At 31.8% G+C, this 19,165-nt stretch overlaps 2 protein-coding genes and 1 long non-coding RNA gene across 4 annotated transcripts in view; all 3 read left to right on the top strand.

Moving 5' to 3' along the window:
• The first annotated feature begins 3,984 nt into the window (after positions 1 to 3,984).
• Positions 3,985 to 6,135, top strand: LOC116776034 (facilitated trehalose transporter Tret1-like). Its single transcript, XM_061524426.1, has 3 exons — positions 3,985 to 4,084; positions 4,327 to 4,462; positions 4,553 to 6,135. The coding sequence occupies exons 1-3, from the start codon at positions 4,061 to 4,063 to the stop codon at positions 5,833 to 5,835; spliced, it is 1,443 nt and encodes a 480-aa protein (XP_061380410.1). The 5' UTR covers positions 3,985 to 4,060; the 3' UTR covers positions 5,836 to 6,135.
• Positions 6,136 to 6,647: 512 nt separating this feature from the next.
• On the top strand, positions 6,648 to 8,108 carry LOC133319511 (uncharacterized). The gene is made up of 2 exons (XR_009753104.1): positions 6,648 to 7,534; positions 7,850 to 8,108. It is a non-coding gene; the product is annotated as an uncharacterized LOC133319511 (long non-coding RNA).
• Positions 8,109 to 17,924: 9,816 nt separating this feature from the next.
• Positions 17,925 to 19,165, top strand: part of LOC116775968 (facilitated trehalose transporter Tret1-2 homolog) — a 34,593-nt gene continuing 33,352 nt past the window's right edge. Inside the window, exon 1 of one of the 2 annotated variants that reach the window (XM_061524292.1) lies at positions 17,925 to 18,011. The gene's annotated coding sequence lies outside the window, so the exon portion shown is untranslated. Of the gene's footprint in view, positions 18,128 to 19,165 lie in introns of both variants that reach the window. The other variant, XM_061524291.1, reaches the window with a different exon arrangement.

Genomic DNA, 19,165 nt, shown 5'->3' with positions numbered 1-19,165 from the left:
GTTGGAAGTTGACGCCGATTTTGGCAAAAAAATCATCTTCAGCGACGAGGCGCATTTTTGGATGAATGGCTATGTCAACAAGCAAAATTGCCGTATTTGGGACGAGACCAATCCACACGAGGTTCACCAAGTGGCAATGCACCCGCAGAAAGTGACTGTTTGGTGCGGATTTTGGGCCGGAGGCGTGATTGGTCCGTATTTTTTCGAAAACGATAATGGTGTGGCCGTCACCGTCAATGGTGAGCGATACCGGTCGATGATAACCAACTTCTTTTGGCCTGAAATCGAGAATATGGATCTGGACAACATGTGGTTTCAACAGGACGGCGCTACGTGCCACACAGCACACGCTACGATGGAAGTTCTGCACGAGCAATTTCTGGACATGGTCATCTCGCGCGGAGACGACGTGAACTGGCCACCGAGATCGTGCGATTTGACCCCGCTGGACTTTTTCTTGTGGGGTTTTCTTAAGTCGCAGGTCTATGCCAACAAGCCGCAAACCACCGATGCCCTCAAAGTCAACATACGCCACGCCATCGATCAAATACAGCCCGATTTGTGCGCCAGAGTCATCGAAAATTGGACCTTTCGTGTGCGCGCCACCAACCGAAGCCGTGGCGGTCATTTGAATGATGTCATATTCCATACATAATGGGGTCGATAGACCTTCCAAATAAAAAAAAAATTTCGCAAATATCTTTCCTACATGTATTTTTTTTTGCATTTCAAAGATCAAGCGCCCTTAATGGAAAACCCTACAGCTGACAAAGTATGATATAATTCCTGTGGTCTTAGTAGTTGGTTTCGGTAGATGGTCAAATTGTAGCTGCCCAAACATAAATCTGATACGGATGTTAAACAAACGACTGAGTTTACCGAGTGAAATTTAATTTAAATTAGGAAAACAAACAACAACATAATTAATTACAGTATAAAGTTAAACTATACATGGAAGGACATTTCTGTGCTTTAAAGGCTGCATAAACTACATCATTTAGAATATACTACTCTCATTTTGACCTCCCGCTGAAAGAAAGTCTATGAAGTGTATTCGCTGGGTACGTGACTCCAGCGCCATCTAACGATACAACTTACGGTGGCTTTTTTGAGAAAATAAACATGTATTGGATGTCAAATAGCTATTGAAAAAATAAAATCAACTTGAAAAAAAATTTTTTAACTCGCTTTTATTAGCTTCACCTGTATGTTTGTATGTTTGTAACCGACTCCTTTGAGCTCGATTTTGCCATACTTTGACCGATCAGATTTAATTGAAACTTTGCACACCTGTCAAAGACCGATGACAATGCAATAATTCGATTAAAAAATCCGATTATCCCAATTAGATTCGCCAGGATTAATTAATTCCTTTCCGCATCCTTTGCATGCGAGTAAGAGAGATAGAGCTAGTGTGCGAACTACGCATGCGTAGTTAATAACTACACATTAATGTCTGGCCCGGTTCATGTTCTTAAAAATAATAGTTTAAAAAACTAAAAAAATCACGCTTTTATGGAAAACCCAACGAAAAAATTCAACTAAAAAATGAAAAATAAATAATAGTTTAAAAAAACTAAAAAAACACGCTTTTATAAAAAATCCAACTAAAAAACAGAAAATAAAATTTAATAAATTTAGATTAAGAATAGTGTAAATAAAAAATAAATGTACATTATTGTAAAAAAGCGTGGGGTGCATAGTGTCAATAGTTATAAACATTTAATTGACAGATGAGTAGAATGATCTTTACTTTGATAATATCATAAAAAAGCACTGTAAATGCACCCCACGCTTTTTTACAATAATGTACATTTATTTTTTATTAACACTATTCTTAATCTAAATTTATTAAATTTTATTTTCTGTTTTTTAGTTTGATTTTTCATAAAAGCGTGTTTTTTTAGTTTTTTTAAACTATTATTTATTTCAATGTGAAATGTGATATATTACACAGAGTGAATATTAAATTAATTTTTTTTTCCGTGGGTCAGATAAAAACAGTGAGTAAAATAAATACAACAACTAAAACAAGTCTCAATAAGTGAATTAGGTTAAGACATCTGACAAGATGTTTTTGTAAATTAATATAGAATAAAAAATCATTATTAATATTAAAAAACAATCTAAAATAATATATAAAATAACAAATAGCTCTATTTAACATAATACGTACCTACTCAAAACTGTGGATTCGTTTACTTTACGTCTTCTATAAACTGATGGAAAAATTGTTAAAGCGTAATTAGGACTTGATTCAACATCTGATTTTTCACCGCCAATGAAGTGTTCACTGCATATAACATCCATAGGTTTTGGCGACCATAACGATCCATCAATACTTTACAAAAAAATATTAATTAAATTATTACTCCGTTTTCTTAAACGAAATACACATGTATATGACATTATTCTATAGAATACGGTAGTAGGTTATAATAATACTTACTTTTGCCTTTTAACAGCAGTTATCTATTTTTTTTGCTGATTTAATTTCCACTCGGCAACCGGAAACTTATAAAATTTACAATTACTATTCCTACTAGTTTTTTGGCAATCGACTACACAACAACTTTGATGACCCATTTTATTTTATTTATTTAATTAAACTGACACACGTGTTATTGTTATGGTCATAGATAATAAAGAGCCACCCGTAGTTCTGTGTTGTCCGCAGCGAGCGCTGACATCACTTTTGTGTCCCCCACTAGGCCTTACGCACCCAGCGAATACCCTAAATCATTGATTGCGTTAATTAGATCAGGGATACATTTTAAAATCACACTTGATAAAGTCTTGACCACAAAAAAATCATAACCGACATGCTCGTTGAATAGAATCTCGTTTGAGAAAGAAAAAGTACATCCAGGGACATATTTTCTTTAATTTTAGGGATTGTAGAAAATAATTTATAATTGACATAATAAATTATATAAAAGGGCATTTTTAAAATGTGTAACGTAATGTCGAAAGCAATGTTTACCATAATACAACGTCCTGGCTCGTAGTAGTAGCAATTATTTTTAGATACAATGGAATTTGTCACCGATGTATATTATCATCATCATCATCATCATCAGCCTATAGGAGCCCATTGCTGCGCAAAGACCTCTTCTCACATGGAGAAGGTTAGAGCATTAATCACAACGCTTGCTCAAGACGGGTTGGCGATTTCAAACTTATAATTTGAAATTATAAGACCAGGGATTCTCACGATATTTTTCTTCACCGTCTGTCAGTGGTATCTAAATACTCTTAGAGAGTACATATGACTCGGAAAAGATCACATTGGTACTTGCCAGGTTTCGAAGCCGCGCCCTCACATATGAGAGACGAGCCTTTAACCTCCAGGCCACAACAACTTATTTTATATATATATAAAATAATGTTTTAATTATTCGAAAAAAACAAAACTTTATTTTCGGATTCCTACGGGTTTTTATTATATTAAACTACATACTGTCGAATTCTCGGCCACTTAGCAGCAACCGCGATCACGGGTTAACGAGATGAAAGTGTCACAGGCTGAAAAGCGAGCGAGACGTCGCGTCGGGAGTATGTATTTAAAATAATAATAACGCGTAGTACATCCGAAAATATTAGTTTTATTTATGAGGAATTAGACAATATTTATTTTTATTTAATGATTAACAGATTTAAAATGTCCTTGAATACAATGTTTTCACTTAGAAAACAAAATCTACAAAATTTTTATGTTTTATCATGTTTTTTAAACAAATTAATAAAAAAATACGAGCAAAAATCATACTCCACACATTTTTTTTGTAATTCCTTCATTTAGCAATGATCTTACCTAATTTTACGAAATAAACATTTCAGCTTTTACTTAACAAAATCTTCCTTTTTCATTGTTTATACTATCAAGTAAGATGTAATACAAAACGTAAACAATGTTCCAAGACAATAAACATAATCTACTTTATTTAAATAGGACCATCGTATCTTAGAATAAACTGATTCAAGTAATCTTTTACTGTCTGCAATCTCGAGCTTCAGGTTCAGTTGTAAAGGAGTTGTCATCGAAGAAAGTATTTAGATAATGGTATCGCCGTGTTTGAAACAGGTTTGTCCCTAATTTTTTAATTTATTATAAACACGCTTATTTTTTTTATCATATTATTATTAAAATTAAATTTTACATTGCTCTCGAGGTGACGTTAATTCAACAACAAACAGTATTCTTAACACATATTTTTTATTTTAACCGTATACGGAAAGCTGCAAAAAATTTTAAATTAATTTTTTTTCTTTATTTTGTAATTGGATAATTATTATAATATTGGGTACAATAAAATATTTCTACAGACATGGACAGTCATGGGGGTCTTGCTGAATATGTTTGGCCAAGGCATGGTGCTGAGTTATCCTTCTGTCATATTGCCAGCTCTTTTGTCTCCCCACTCCATCATTAAAGCGGAATTTCACGAGGCTTCATGGGTTGGTAAGTAATGTAATATTTTTTCTTACATTAACTGTGCCTTTTGAAAATCATAGAGGACTCGTTGTAATTTTTAATTGTATTTTTTTAAAGCATCATGTATTGGCTTTGCGGGGATACCTGGATTTTTGTCGTCTTCTTTTCTTATGGAAATGTATGGAAGAAAAAAAGCTCATGTGGCAGTGTTGATACCGGGGATAGTCGGTTGGCTGATAATTTACTTTGCTACAAGTATATCGGTTCTGTTGTGCGGGAGATGTTTATGTGGATTCGCTGCAGCAGCTACAGTATCTCTCGGAGCCATAATAATAGGAGAATATACCAGTCCCAAGAATAGGGGAATGTTTCTTAACTTGAAGACTGTAGCTGTGTGTTTGGGCAATATGGCCGTCCATATTCTTGATCACTTTTTTAACTGGAAAACAATAGCACTCATAGCTGTTATTCCCCATATATTAGCACTGGTTATAATTTTAACATGGCCTGAAAGTCCATTTTGGCTTGCATCCAAGCGACGGTTTGAAGAAAGTCAAAAATCATTTTATTGGTTGAGAGGAAACAATAAGAGAGCTATCCTAGAAATGGAAGACTTACTAAGAACACAAAAAGAAAAATTGTCGCAATATCCTGAACATGTGGATAACTCTAACATGATTATGGACTTTATAAGGAAATTTAAAGACAGAAGTTTTGTCAAACCACTCATCATAGTTTGTTTCGCCGGACTTTTACTGGAATCCTGTGGAAGACACATTTTTCCAGCATTCGCTATGCAAATAATTGGAGAAATTACCTCGGATAAATCTCAATCTTTCTACTATACTCTGGGTATGGATACAATCATCACAGCAAGTGCTTTATTTTCATCATACCTCGTGAAAATCATGAAAAGGAGAACACTTCTTTTGGGCAGTGGTTTCATAGCACTATTTGTTTTGTTTTGTGTGTGTTTGTATATGCTACTGTCAGCCAAAGGTATTGTTTCGAATGAAAGGACTTGGATTCCTATTTTACTATTCACTGCGTATTTTATTCTGTCTAATTTAGGATGTACACCGATTCCGTTGGCATTATTGGGTGAAATTTTTCCTCTAGCTCATAGAGGGGCCGGTTCTTGCGTCTCCGGTTTTATTTTGTGCATTTATCTTATGATGGCCATGCAAGCCTCTTCATATTTGTTGGTTACTGTGCAAGTATACGGCACTTTTGCAGTTTTTGGTTTATTAATGGGAATATCGCTGATCGCTCTTTATGTGATACTTCCTGAGACCAAGGACCGAACTTTGCAACAGATCGAACACTACTTCCAAACCGGAAAATTCAGACATGATAACCTTGGGATAGATGAAGTCAATATGAAAATGCTTTCATCATAGAATTACGTGTGAGTAAAAGTTTGTAAGATGAACTATAATGATAACAGACAGAACTACACGAGTTTCAACTATTCATTATAAGAAATATTAGGACGATTGTAAGTTGTTTTTAGTCCAACGACTTCATGGTTCGAAATGATGTTGATTGTTATGGAAATTTAATATAAGAGAAGTGATTTTAATTAGTTGTAATGTTTGAATAAGAATTATGTCGAATATATTTTACATAATATGTTAATTAGAGATAAGAAGTTGTAAACTACTCATAAAGTGTTGTGTGTTATAAAAGTCTTAACTTTATTGTTGTTTTATTATGTAAACCAACTGTATTAAGACTTTAAAAACGTTTTTATAATTAGTTCTTTAAAGTCGCAGATTAAGATATAATTTATTAAGTTGTTTATATAAAGTTGTTTATATAAAGGCTCTATGAACATATAAAACAGAAAACCAATATGTTAACACGTGACCACGTTTGCTGCAAAAAAGTTTTTGAAAATATTATAAACTTTTATATCACGCAGGAAATAACTAGATAAATGTAATTGGGATACAACGAAGACCTATGAACTAGATTCAATAAAATACAGATTGTGCTATCAACGAAGAATTATTTATAACAATATTTTCTTTTAGGTCAAGACACAATTTTTTGCGATAATAGTTATATTGATTGATAGAAATTTATCACTTTCATAAACAACTATTATCTTTAAATCTAGTTCTAATCATTGCTTCGTGATAATATGTTCTATTTTAAATGAAACTAAGTTTTTGGGATTCTTCCTTTTTTTGGGATTCTACGTGTTTTTTTTTTATTTTCTAACTTCATAATCCTAACGTTTCGGTTCCGTATATAGCAACCGCGTTCACGGTCACACGTGATAATTATCATCTCGCCTGTATTCTTATAAATTTTACTTCGATCTGCTTGTATAAGTGACAAGTCTTTGCTTTGATTGTATAAATAGGGTCTTAGTTGGTTTGTCGTTTTTAATATGGCCCTCATCCGTGCAAACACGTGCATAGTATATTCTGCCAATGTCGTATAGAATGGAGGAGACACGATCCGAGATTAACTTAGGAATGTAATAACATTTAACAGCTTCGACTGAAGTCACAGGAACTATGTTAGCAACTAAAACAACACAGATTCAATTAAATGCAAACATAGGAGGTAATATGCACACTATATATAATATATTTTTTGTTTGTCTTCGTTTCGTCGGACCCATCTTAGGATAATAGGGAATATGCATAAAATTTTAAATGGCCTAAAATATTTTTTTCTCGAATATTTATAATCGTCATATTATTATGAAAAAGTTTTCTTTTATTTACTTGTTATTTAAACCCCTAAAATAATATTCAAAGGTTCAAAATAAGGGAGCAAAATTCAAACTTCCAAAACGCGCCGCCATTGGTCGAACGAAATGTGACGTCATCTTATACGACATTGCATTCATCAGCGTCGAAACCCTTACTGTTACAGGACTTGTAAAAAAAATAAGTAATTTAAAAGTGTACTCTTGTGTGAAGTTTAGTTTAGATTTGTAGTGAATTTAGAACGATGACTGAAGCTGGTTTTGTGAAAGCACAATGCGACAATCTACCTAAAATAGATGCATATAGGATGACGGCATATTTTGCATCTAATCCCGATTTTACAAGCAGTGATCAGAGGAGTAAAAGCTGCAAGGTAATTATTATGTTTCATAATATATTTAAGTCCATAATATAGATTTTTATTCATAATTGCACACAGCAGTTTACTTATAACACACCAAAACATAACCTATACATGTCCAGTTGTCATTAAAATTACTTTGAAATGTTTATTTTACGCGTATAAAATAATAATAAATAATTTTTTTATTTTAAAAGTTCACCCAAGTATAATCACTTTGACTTTGTGTGTATCTGAGATAAATAAATAATGATTTAATGTTTATAAATTGATGCCCTGATTTACGTGGACTGTTTTTGAGTGTTTATAAGTTCTTGTCTATTTCAGGTCTTAACGAGAATCTTCAGATTCAGCAGTTGGTTACGTCCAAGTAAAACGAGATGGAGACGTATGTGTTGTTAAGGCATAAAAATTTCGTAAAACTACAACATGAATAATGTTTTTATAGAAAGTTATAGCTACTGAACAATTCTTATACGTTAGGTTAATTTTAAACTGAATTTTCTAATGTTCAAAAGCTAATCCAAAATTTACTTTTTACTAATTCACAAACTTACTGTAATAAATAAAGTTTACTAACGTTAAATTGGTGTTCACAACAATATAAACACGATTTAGATGATATGTTATCCTTTATCCTCAACTTACACCACTGTTTTCGTATTTTGCATCAATGGAAATACGAAAAAACTCTTTGTCGGAAAAAACTCTTTCGAATAGTATTTGTGCACTCCGGTGCTATACAATACTTATAAATTAATTTTTGGCTTCGACCATGGTTTCAAACTTATTAAAACAGTAAATATGTACGAAGTAACTGGAAAGTTCACAGTAAAGACCCGCTGGATGTGTCGTGTGACGTCACACAACGCGCACGAAAAATGACGGCGTTTCAACTGCTCAAAATTTTTCAATGTCTTAAATTCCATTTTAAAAATATCTAGAGTATTTTGAAGCCCATTTATATTTTTTCTACGTTATAAAGTAGTAAACTATTTATTTAAAATAAAAAAAGATCCCCTATTATAACTTGTACATTAGGTAAATGCTGGGTTAATAAATAAGTTATTTTGAGCAGCGTTTACCTTGCCGGTGCTGCTTCTCAGGAGTCAGGAGGTGATTAGGAACAGCCGAAGGACTATAGAATGCACTCTTTCTAAGTTTTGTTCCGAAAAATGATATAATAATTTATTAAAACACCCCTTGCATATATGTTCTTATAATATCTGTCATTTCCTTTGTTACGTATAAACTAAAATGGAAATTATAATGAAATCCATAAATTACATATAATATTAGGTCCTGACATATAAAAATGGTATTTTGTAAGGGGACGACCTAAAGTTAATCGACTTTATTAGTGCAATATTTATTTAATCAAAGTATGCACCATATCAATTTATGCACTTTTGCCATCTCATAGGTATTTCATTGATTTCTTGACTAAAAAAAGCCAGTCGGACGAGAATCAGTAAAACCTTTGAAGGCAGCTTGGACTGCCCCATCGGAGTTAACTTTTTTCCTTTGCAAGAAGCTATCCAAATTTCGAACAAAATATGAAGTAATTTGTTGGAGCGAGGTCCGACGAGTTCAGTGGATGACTTTTTTTGCCAGATTTAAGGAAACTGAAATGAACAACATCGGCTTTTGTGCAACAAACGCTCGCAAATGACTTTTTTTGAGTCAATATTCGGTGCAAGATTTGATTGGTTCACCAAGATTGAGATGAGATTTTTTGATTACCTTATAAAATCCACTTTCCATGACAGATAATGATAGGTAATGAACGGTAAATTCGACTTAAATTACCTTCATTATTATGCCAGATGACTAATATAACGCATCAGTCTACGCGCGTTTGTGTATTTGCTCCACTCATTTCATGAGAAATCCACCTTTCAAGCTTTTCACCGTCCCAATTTTCTCCAAGTGGATTAAAACAGGTTTGTCTCTAACTCCTTCCCTAAAAGCCTTCAATTCTTTATAATAAACCTTGGACTTCGGCTACCCATGGGTCTTGTTTTGCAAGTCGAAATTTCTAGAACGAAAACATTGTAACCAAAAACTCGCTGTGTTTCATTTTGCGACATCACTCAGTTTTACTTTTGCGAGACAGTCCGTTCCTAAAGCACTGGTGCCACGACAGAATTCGTACTCATAAATAACGCGATATTTTAAGTTTTCCAATTTTATAAACTGAGCGACGCAAAGAAAAGACCAAAGATGGAATAAAAATATGGATATCGTTTTCCGAAAAACAAATGCATTAGTTGTACAAATTTCAAATTGGAATTCCTAATCACAAAAGAATTATTTCAGATCAAAGTGGCAAGTGCCACAAGACTAATATTAGGAAATATTTAATTGCAAACATATGTAAATAAAGAATAAATACATTAGTTAATTGAACTTACATTGGCATTATACAAGTCTGTAATAAATTACGCAATAATGTTATTACTTGTTACGTATTTTAAAGCTGAGTGTTCAATTACATGCTCTAGAGTCTAGAACTTCCCCCAAATCATATCATATCAGATCATAGACCAAATGAATTCCAAAGATATGTAATAAAAGTAGGTATACATATACACAGTCGGAGGCTGTAGCGATATTTATAATTTTTTCAGTCACTATTTAAAAAATGAGAACCGTCGATACCAAATCTCGAACAAAGATATATAATGTAAGGTTCTTTACATTTACAAAAAGAAATGAGCAAATGATCTCAATGAAGAAATTGTGCAAATATTTTGGCAGGCGATAAAAAATTATTTGCAATTATATTTTAAATTTTTAATAATTAGATAACAAAAATGGTAATAAGTTATCTCCCAACAGATTTCCTTACGTTTTGTGTTAATTTCATTTTTTACCCTAGGGCTGACGTATTGCAAAAACAATCAAAGAGTATTGAAGATTTTTTTATAATTTTTGACGAATTTTAAATTTATTATTATAAACAAGGGTTTGAACCGAACCAGAACGAACCGGCTTGTTTCTCCGAACAATGAACCGGAGTCCAAAACGCTTTTTTTCTACTGAACCGGAACTCGAACCGAACCGAAACAAATATGTGAACCGGTTCAACGGGAATTAAGCTGTATTCAAAATAAACATTAAAAGAAAAAATATATAAATTTTATTTCTTCTAATGCCGATCTGTGTGACGGGCGAAAATTGGGGGAAATGCCCCTCCCCCCTCCCCCGTCAAAAGTGGGACAGAGACCTAAAAAAACGTCGTCGCCAGGATTATTATGGAAAATCACCCAACCCCTTCGTCAAATTTGGGACAAGAGACCGCAAAGAGCGGCGGCCTACCCAGGATCAGCCCTGTCTATGTAATTATATATCGCGTTCCGGTAAACAAAAAATGAGCACAACACCACTACACAAAACAAATTTTATTTTAATTAGTAGTGTAGTTCAACCTTGAAATACAAAATTATTTCCTTATTTATGACACTACTACTATAGATACGATTGAATATAAAATATTACAGTTCTAGTAGATCAGTGAGATTATAAATAATATATATAGAATATTAATTGCAAGTACGATGGCAAAATTTTATTAAAAAAAAATAAGCATCTTTAACACCCTTATTCCCGGTGTACCGGTGTCTATAGTCCGAACATGAACCGCGTGGGCCAACGTTTGGCTGAAACCGTACGAGAAATATGATGGTATTGCTTTCCTCACATCCTGCACTCTTCGGTATAAGTTATAAGTTCAACGAATAAAATTAAATTATATATTAAATTAGATTACTTCGTGTTCCTGGAAAACCTGTTTGGACAACTGGACCACATAACTAAAGGTAAAGTACCTCCTTGCACAAGAAATGATTTGGTGGTAGATACGGCCATACAGGATGTACAAAATATTGAGAGCTAAGACTTTCGCGATGTTCATTTAAATAAAACTAACATTTTTCGGATTATACTACACGTATTTAAAAAAACTACATACTCCCGAAGCGCGTTTCGGTTACTTTGCAGCAACCGTGATCACGGGCGGACAACTCGTCTGTAGTTTTTTAAAATAATAAATTAGTTTACTCCGAAAAATATTAGTTTTACTTTTGCATAATAAGAATATAAATGATAATTACTTAGTGCTGAGTTAGTTAAAATAAGTAAAACAAAATGTACGCTCATATTCAAATACTTTTAAAAGTAAAAGAATTGGTTTGTCGTGATTAATTTGACCTTATAGATTATGAACATTTCCGCGTACCGACTTGAAATTGATTTGAAAGATAAATGCGGTACTGAGACAGATAGAAAAAAAAAACCTTTTAATTTATTTTAAATACATAAAAAAATAAGCTCTTTTTCGTTAAACGACATTCCATATTGCATTGCGGTGCTCACGATGCAGTACGTCGGTCAAATTTAAAAGAGAATTACCGTTTCAGTCATGTACCTACGTTGATATTACGCGTAAATTATTATTGACAGTGGAAACTCTTTACGAATTGTGCTCTGTTTCAAGATCCGACACCGCATATGCTATTTTATTATAAGTTATAGTTAGAGAAAATTATTATAAAGTTTAAAATAGTATAAAAAGAGAAGAGACTTCTCCGCATTCCATGGATTCGTGCGGGTGCGGGTCCATCGCGTTGTAGATGCCATTTATTTTTTGATCAATGGATAATATTCGGGTTAAATCTTAGGAAATGTTAAATAATTTGCGTATTTATATCCCATTTCATAAATTTCATACATACAGATTATTATTAAAATAAATTTAAATTGTTTATAAATGTTTTTAACTTATTTATTATTACAGAGCTTCACACATTTACGTAAAAATACACAAACGGATGAATGAGCGACTCCTCGTGCGTTAACACGGCCGACCCTACTGCCTTTTATAAAAGGCTTTTTATAACAAAATAATTTTCCCCGTGAATGCTCTAGCCACTTCCCGAACTGAAAATTCCTTTATATAAAAACAATATCTTTTTTATGATGTAAAAAGGAAAGTATTGTGACGAATGCAATCAATACAATCAGTTATTGTTCTCGCCTTTAAAAACTATAAAATATATAGAATTCTAGAAACTAAATAGAGATTAATAAATGTTATAATATATATAAGTAGATTATAAAATAAACAATGAAAAAGTAATAGTAAATCTTTCCAAATCTTTTCTTGAACATTCTCAACTACGTATATGTTAAATGTGTAAAATCAAGTCAGTAAAATTTTAATTAACACGTAATGAAAAAATACAGTCACTTATATTTATATTAATATTTTTTTGTGTGCAGACAACAATAGGAGTAAAAAGTTATTTCTGTTTAATTACGGTGGCTATTTTAATATATATACTGTTTCAAAAAAAAATAACCGTCACATTAAGGAACTTGATCTATAGAGTCTATGTTTTCACGTTTCAAAGTTTCAAAGTTATTACAATTATCAACGGATTGGGACGTTTTTGTTGCAACAAATTTGTATAAATGAAACGTGGCTGAATAAACCGCTTCCGTAGATTCGTTTGACACTTTGATTTAAAAAAAAATATATATATTGAAAACCTCCTTAATATCTGTGACAACTAAAGTCTCAAGGACGGGTGAAGGGAGATAAAAAGATACTGAATTCTGTCACAATTCATTAGCGAATAATGATTTTGTGTCATTAACCTCAATAATGGTATCATTATCTCAATTACGAGATTTCTTTGGCGATATTAAGATTATTAAGTCATCTTGTTTTTACTTGAACACGATTACTTAAAGAGACACTTCTGATAAAAGTAAAAACTTAGAGGAATATATGTGAGTAAAATCTTTATATATAGTTGCGTTTAAAAGCGTGGTTTTTTGGAAGTGGTAGACATAGCTATGTATAAGTATATACTTTAGGAAATTTCACTTAGGCACCCTAAAATATATTAAAATATATTAATAATATTACTGTATAGTTTTTATAACATTCGTATGATAAAATTTTAAAATGCATCAATCAACACATATACGTAAAAATATAAATGCTAGGTCCTAGATATGAAACGAAAGATTGAACGTATGTCATTATCAAAGAAACGATTTATTTTAGGTAAATACATGACAAAAATTTTAATAGAAAATTTCGTTCGTTTTAGAATTAAATCAGCATAAATATTCCTTAAAATTTATGTCAAATAAATTCAACTATAACTTTTAAGATAAATAAACAGTTGAAAAGATTTAATCATTGCAATATATATATAATATAAGTATTAACTTCATATAAAAGTCGATTAATTTTCGTGCTTCGATAACAGATGTCGCCACTAGCTCCTTAATTTAATTCAACGTTATACAATCTGCTATAACCAGTTCAAGCACGCAATGATTTTACAATCGGGTCAAGTTTGAACGTATAAGGGTGTCATTATTTTAAATGCGTGTGTCGTACAAAACGTGGTCCCAGTACTGAATGTTGCAAAAAAAATATTATATGGAATATATAGAAGGACAAATGTATCAAATGTCCACGTTGAAAAAAGGAGTAAATTCTTTAAAACGACGTCGGTTCTCGTAGCAAATTAACAAGCATCATTTTGATGCTGATTTTTCCGTGGGACGTAGATATATAAAATAAGATTCAGATGTACCTACTTTTTTATTATTATTATTATTCTTCTTCCTGGTAATTTATGCCAGCATTAGCCAGGGTCTTTTTATGGTTATTATTATTGTGTATATGTACTTATTGTTTTTATATTTTGCGTTCCTTATAAATGATTATTGTGGTAAAATGTCTGTTTCATACTCCTTGTTGTTAGATGTTCCTGCTATTTTTTTTTGTATGTAAGCTATTTCTAATAATACACTCCATGTCAAAATAGCTGTGGAAACTGTTCTGGCAAGTGGTTTTTAACCTGATGAATTAGTTTATTGTAATATAAGTTGTATTTTTTCCCGTAAATTAATAAATAAAATATAAATATATATTTTTTTTTACATAAAGTTATAAAAATGCAAATATTCTTGTTAAAAAAAAACTAGAATGCATTGATGCTATAAAATAGGAAATATTAATACCCTAACTACAAGTTTTTTTTGCTTTGTATATAATTAAAAATAATTATTTAAGACAAGTATTTTTGCTTGGGGACCAAATAAGCTCAGGCTCCACATCAAGGTCACCTAACCGCTTGGCCACATTCAAAACTAGATTAAACTAGCTTTTTCTCAAGGTTACGCTTGGTTTAAAGTTCCATACAAAAACATATTGTATTTTAAGAATAAATGTATTTAGTTTAAAAGTTACTGTTTAGTAAATAGATAAAAAAGGCTGGAATGTCAATTCTTGTGCACTTTTTAAAATATCTCCCAATCGAACGATCCAAATTCTAAATATTTTGTTGGCAAGAAAATTATTTTGACTCTTGGGCGTTAAATAATATTATATTGTGTCCATACGAAAGAATATATTCAATAATTTAATAACATTATCATTTATTTAAATGAAACTAGTATTTTTCGGATAAACTACGCGTGTCGTCGTCGTCTCGTCTCGTCTGCCCGTGATCACGCTTGCTGAAAAGTAACCGAAACGTCGGGAGTATGTAGTTTTTTACAAAAATAAATCACGCGTAGTTTATCCGAAAAATACTAGTTTCATTTAAATGAATAAAACTCGCGAAAATCTTAGATCTCATTATTATTATTTATTTTAACCTGGACTCCATAGAATTTCTGGTTATTAGCAACTTTAGCAAAACACTTTATAATACATAAAACCTTTGTAATTCCCCCAAAAAGAGAAAACAATTTTCTGATTCTCTTCATCTCTGGATAGTTGTGTTGAATCCTGACACCATATTTAAGATTATTCTACACCTCCAGCGAGAACTCATCAAAGGTCCTATTATTGTCAATATTCTTATCTTAGAATGTGGAAATTTAATGTCTAACATCTAAACAGGACTAAGACGAGATGTTCCACGCTTCTATTCAATTATGGTTTTCGCTTTCCCATCATGTACTTAAAAAGTTTAAACCTTGAACATGTTTGAGTAAAAAATCTCAGGAATAAAATTTTTTACATCAGTTCTGTCTAAAACTATGCAATCAAATATAAAAAAAAACAACTGTAACTTTAGACCGATTCAAACAGAATATAGTGGAAGGACCATTAATAAAAATTCCCATTCCAAATTCCATTAAAATCCATACCAATTCCAATCCCAGCGGCAACAGTCTCTCTACGTATCGTGATGCGCCATTCGGACATCCAAAACCTAGTTTCAAATTCTTCAAGTAAAATCTCAAAATCTTATAATCTGATGAAGTTACTTTTATATATTTATGACCATAAAACTGCAATATTATAACATATTTTATAACGACCTGCACATATCTAAATTTTTTGTTGAAGGTAAGCATTTGGTATAGTTCCTGAAATGATAAGTTTACTATTTGCACTTCATATTCAAATTATATTGAATAATATTAGCAATACTATATTATACAATAAAAATTATATCTACTGCGACCTCGGCCAAAAACCGGGTGACCTAAATCAGTCTCAGTCTAAGAACATATAGACCTTATCAGTCAGTACATATTATATAAAAAGAATCGTCCTTTTTGATGATTAGGTCATGAAATAAATTAATAAGAAATATTCTAGATTTCTGGATTGGTAGGTGCGGGAATTCTTAGTACGGTCAATACTGAGTCGACCCGACTTACACCACAAGATCTGTTTTGTAACAACTTTTAATACGAGAATGATATATGGAAGATATGTCAGAGGAAATTTTGGTTAATAGTGACTAACGTTAGTGTGAAGGAGATTTGTTTAATATATTTTTAAATATGGTGTGTTTTTAATTTTTATTTGTACTATGTACATATACCTAAGATCTGCTTCTTAAAAATAATAAAATTAAGACAAAAAATTGTTGTATTATGCACTATGCCAGTTAAGGAGCTCTGTGTCGTTTAAAAGTCTGTTTCCATTATCCCTATTTTTAATAACGAACTGCATAATTTGAACGTTAAACTCTTTACTGTTTTATTATATTTTTATTTCAAAACCATCTCTTGTATAATGGAAACAATGTCCATATAATGCAGACGGGTGTACGGCGTATAAGGAGCAGATTCTTTGAATAATGATTTCTCCTGAAACGAATTGTTTAGTAAAAAATGTTTTAGCTTCACACGAAAGATACAAATATTTGTAATTGTATAAAGGTTTTATGAATTAAAAAAGACAAAGATCACTATATAACACCAACTACTTATATGGTCGATAAATCATATGCCTGATTACTCAGTATATTTAACCCGTAAGGGCCTACATAATGTAGCCTTTTTTTTATTTGTAAATTTGTTAGGCACTTCTTTTATTTCATATTGTATAATAACTCTCAATTTAATGTTGTCTTAAAAAGATGTCTGTTCATTAGGTGGGTGTTTATTATAAAACTTGTAAGTGTAAGTACGACGTTAATGGTACTAAATCATACTTGACCGTTTCCTGGAGTCCAACTTCATAGTAACTCCACTTCACGCCAGTCGATTCGCTCGACTGCAGACGGATCATGAGACGAGCGAAAGTCATCCACTTGCGTAAACTGACCGCGGGCTCCGCTAGTGATGGGCACTAATTGTCGATATTATTCAGGTTTATTTGAATTCTCTATATAATGAATCTTTTAACTTCCTAGCACATATCGATAGTCTGTAGAGGCACTGTTTATCTTTTTAAAAAATGAAATACCAGGTACGGTTTGAAACGGTCTAAACAAAACTGTCATTTGTTCCCTCAACTTCTTCTATGCTAACAATGGTTCTTGTTGACTTTTGTTTCGAAAACAACACATCTTAATGTACTTGTCCTGTACTTTAAGTGGAATTCTTAAACATTTATTTAAAGTTAATGTGAGTGCTATTTAAAAAAAAAAACAAATTTGTATTGATGAATATCTTACGTTTGACGCCCAAATAGACCGGTGCCTTGTAGTTTAGTTAAATTTTAAGTAGTTTAAATAGATTTAATACACTACGTATAATTTAAATAAAAATCTTAATTCTCGCGTGTACACTGTTTTAAGATAACGTAAAATAGTGAATATAACCGCTGTGTCGTCATACTGGGCAGTCATCCAAGATTTATAATGCGTTTAGAAACGAGATGACACTTATAGTATCGATATATTTCTTTTATAGATTTTATTTTGTAATTTTGTTTCTTATTTGATAACAGATTTTTAAAATTCAAAATATTTAAGGATATTAAAATATAAATCAATCAATGACAATAAAATAGCACCTTTTATTCGATATATGATTCATAATGTTATTTATTGAATTAAAATCGTCCGGAAATTTTGTGAATATCGATTATTATCCATCACTAAATTGCAATATTATCATTGCTTCTAGAACTGTCGGTTGAAAAGCGAATGGAGTGTTAATTTTACCTTTCTATAATACGACGCATGTACGTGTGTTCCGTCAAGATGTGCAGGTTTGTTGTCGATAATATTTACTAGTGATGTGCTTTTTTAGTTCTCGAACCGGTAGAGGTTTCTAGTGTAATATGCTTATTATATTTCCTTGTGTAATCATCCGGCGTAAGTCTGGGTAAGTAAACTGACACTTACATTTTGGTTTAAGTAATCATTGAATATAAAAATATGTCAGTCGTCACAATAAGTACTTACTATGAAGTTAAAAACATTATCTTTACCACAAGTTTAAATTTTGAAACTACATGCGGATGGTTTCCGGTTTTTTATATATTTTTCATTATAGTATTTATATACGAAGAAAATATTCGTGTACCGTGATAACGTTTTGTAACTGTTTAGCAATATAAAATTCTTACTATTCGTCTCTTAACAATCAAGGAGTCATTAACGGAATCTAATACTTTCGCGAGTAACTACTACGAGTACTATGCCCGTCTCTACTCGTCCGTCCGTGATCACGGTTGCTGAAAACTAACCGAAACGTCGGATTTATGTAGTTTTTACAATAATAAAATAACCCATAATAATCCGAATATATCAGTTTCATTTGAAGGAGGTATTATTATTTTTTTATAATTTTCTTATTTTTATTTCCCCTTATTTTTATATTTCAAAGAATATTTGGAATACATGATATAAAGTGAGGAATAAATCTAAAGCAGGACGATGGTCAATACATTATTATTTTCATGGATTGTAATTCAATGGAAGACATTATATTCAATGGGAAACTAAGAGAGATCTCTTTAATACATAATTTCATTCGTTGTGAACTCAATTTAATCTTAATTTTATTTTATAAATCTCTCTTCCTCCTCGGCATTTATTATTCCCATCCTTTGGTGGAGTCTGCCTTCTTTATCTTCTTTTTCCACTTCCCTCTATCAGACGCCTTGCATTCGACTTTGTAGGAAATCATGTCTGTTTTGACCAAATCTGTCCACTTTGTTTTCGGTCGTCCTCTAGGTCTGGACCCTGGGATGTCCATTGGTTGTCACATTGCCCACATAATCAGGAGGTCTTCTCTTTACGTATCTCCTCTTTATTTTATATCTGTTTTACTTGAATAAATGAAAAAATTAGAACAACTTAATAGATTTAAATGAAATCTTATTATTATATAATAGAAATATCAAGTTAAAACATAGGC

Source organism: Danaus plexippus, chromosome 24 (assembly GCF_018135715.1).
Source record: "Danaus plexippus chromosome 24, MEX_DaPlex, whole genome shotgun sequence".
Taxonomy (NCBI): Eukaryota; Metazoa; Arthropoda; class Insecta; order Lepidoptera; family Nymphalidae; genus Danaus; species Danaus plexippus.
This window is presented reverse-complemented; position numbering and strand designations above follow the sequence as displayed.

What these genes read in the sequence shown, in the direction of transcription:
- LOC116776034 (XM_061524426.1), top strand. Translation starts at nt 4,061, where the DNA reads ATGGTATCGCCGTGTTTGAAACAG. An exon ending in TATCGCCGTGTTTGAAACAG is followed by an intron (nt 4,085 to 4,326) that starts GTTTGTCCCTAA and finishes ATATTTCTACAG; the next exon opens with ACATGGACAGTCATGGGGGT. An exon ending in TCACGAGGCTTCATGGGTTG is followed by an intron (nt 4,463 to 4,552) that starts GTAAGTAATGTA and finishes ATTTTTTTAAAG; the next exon opens with CATCATGTATTGGCTTTGCG.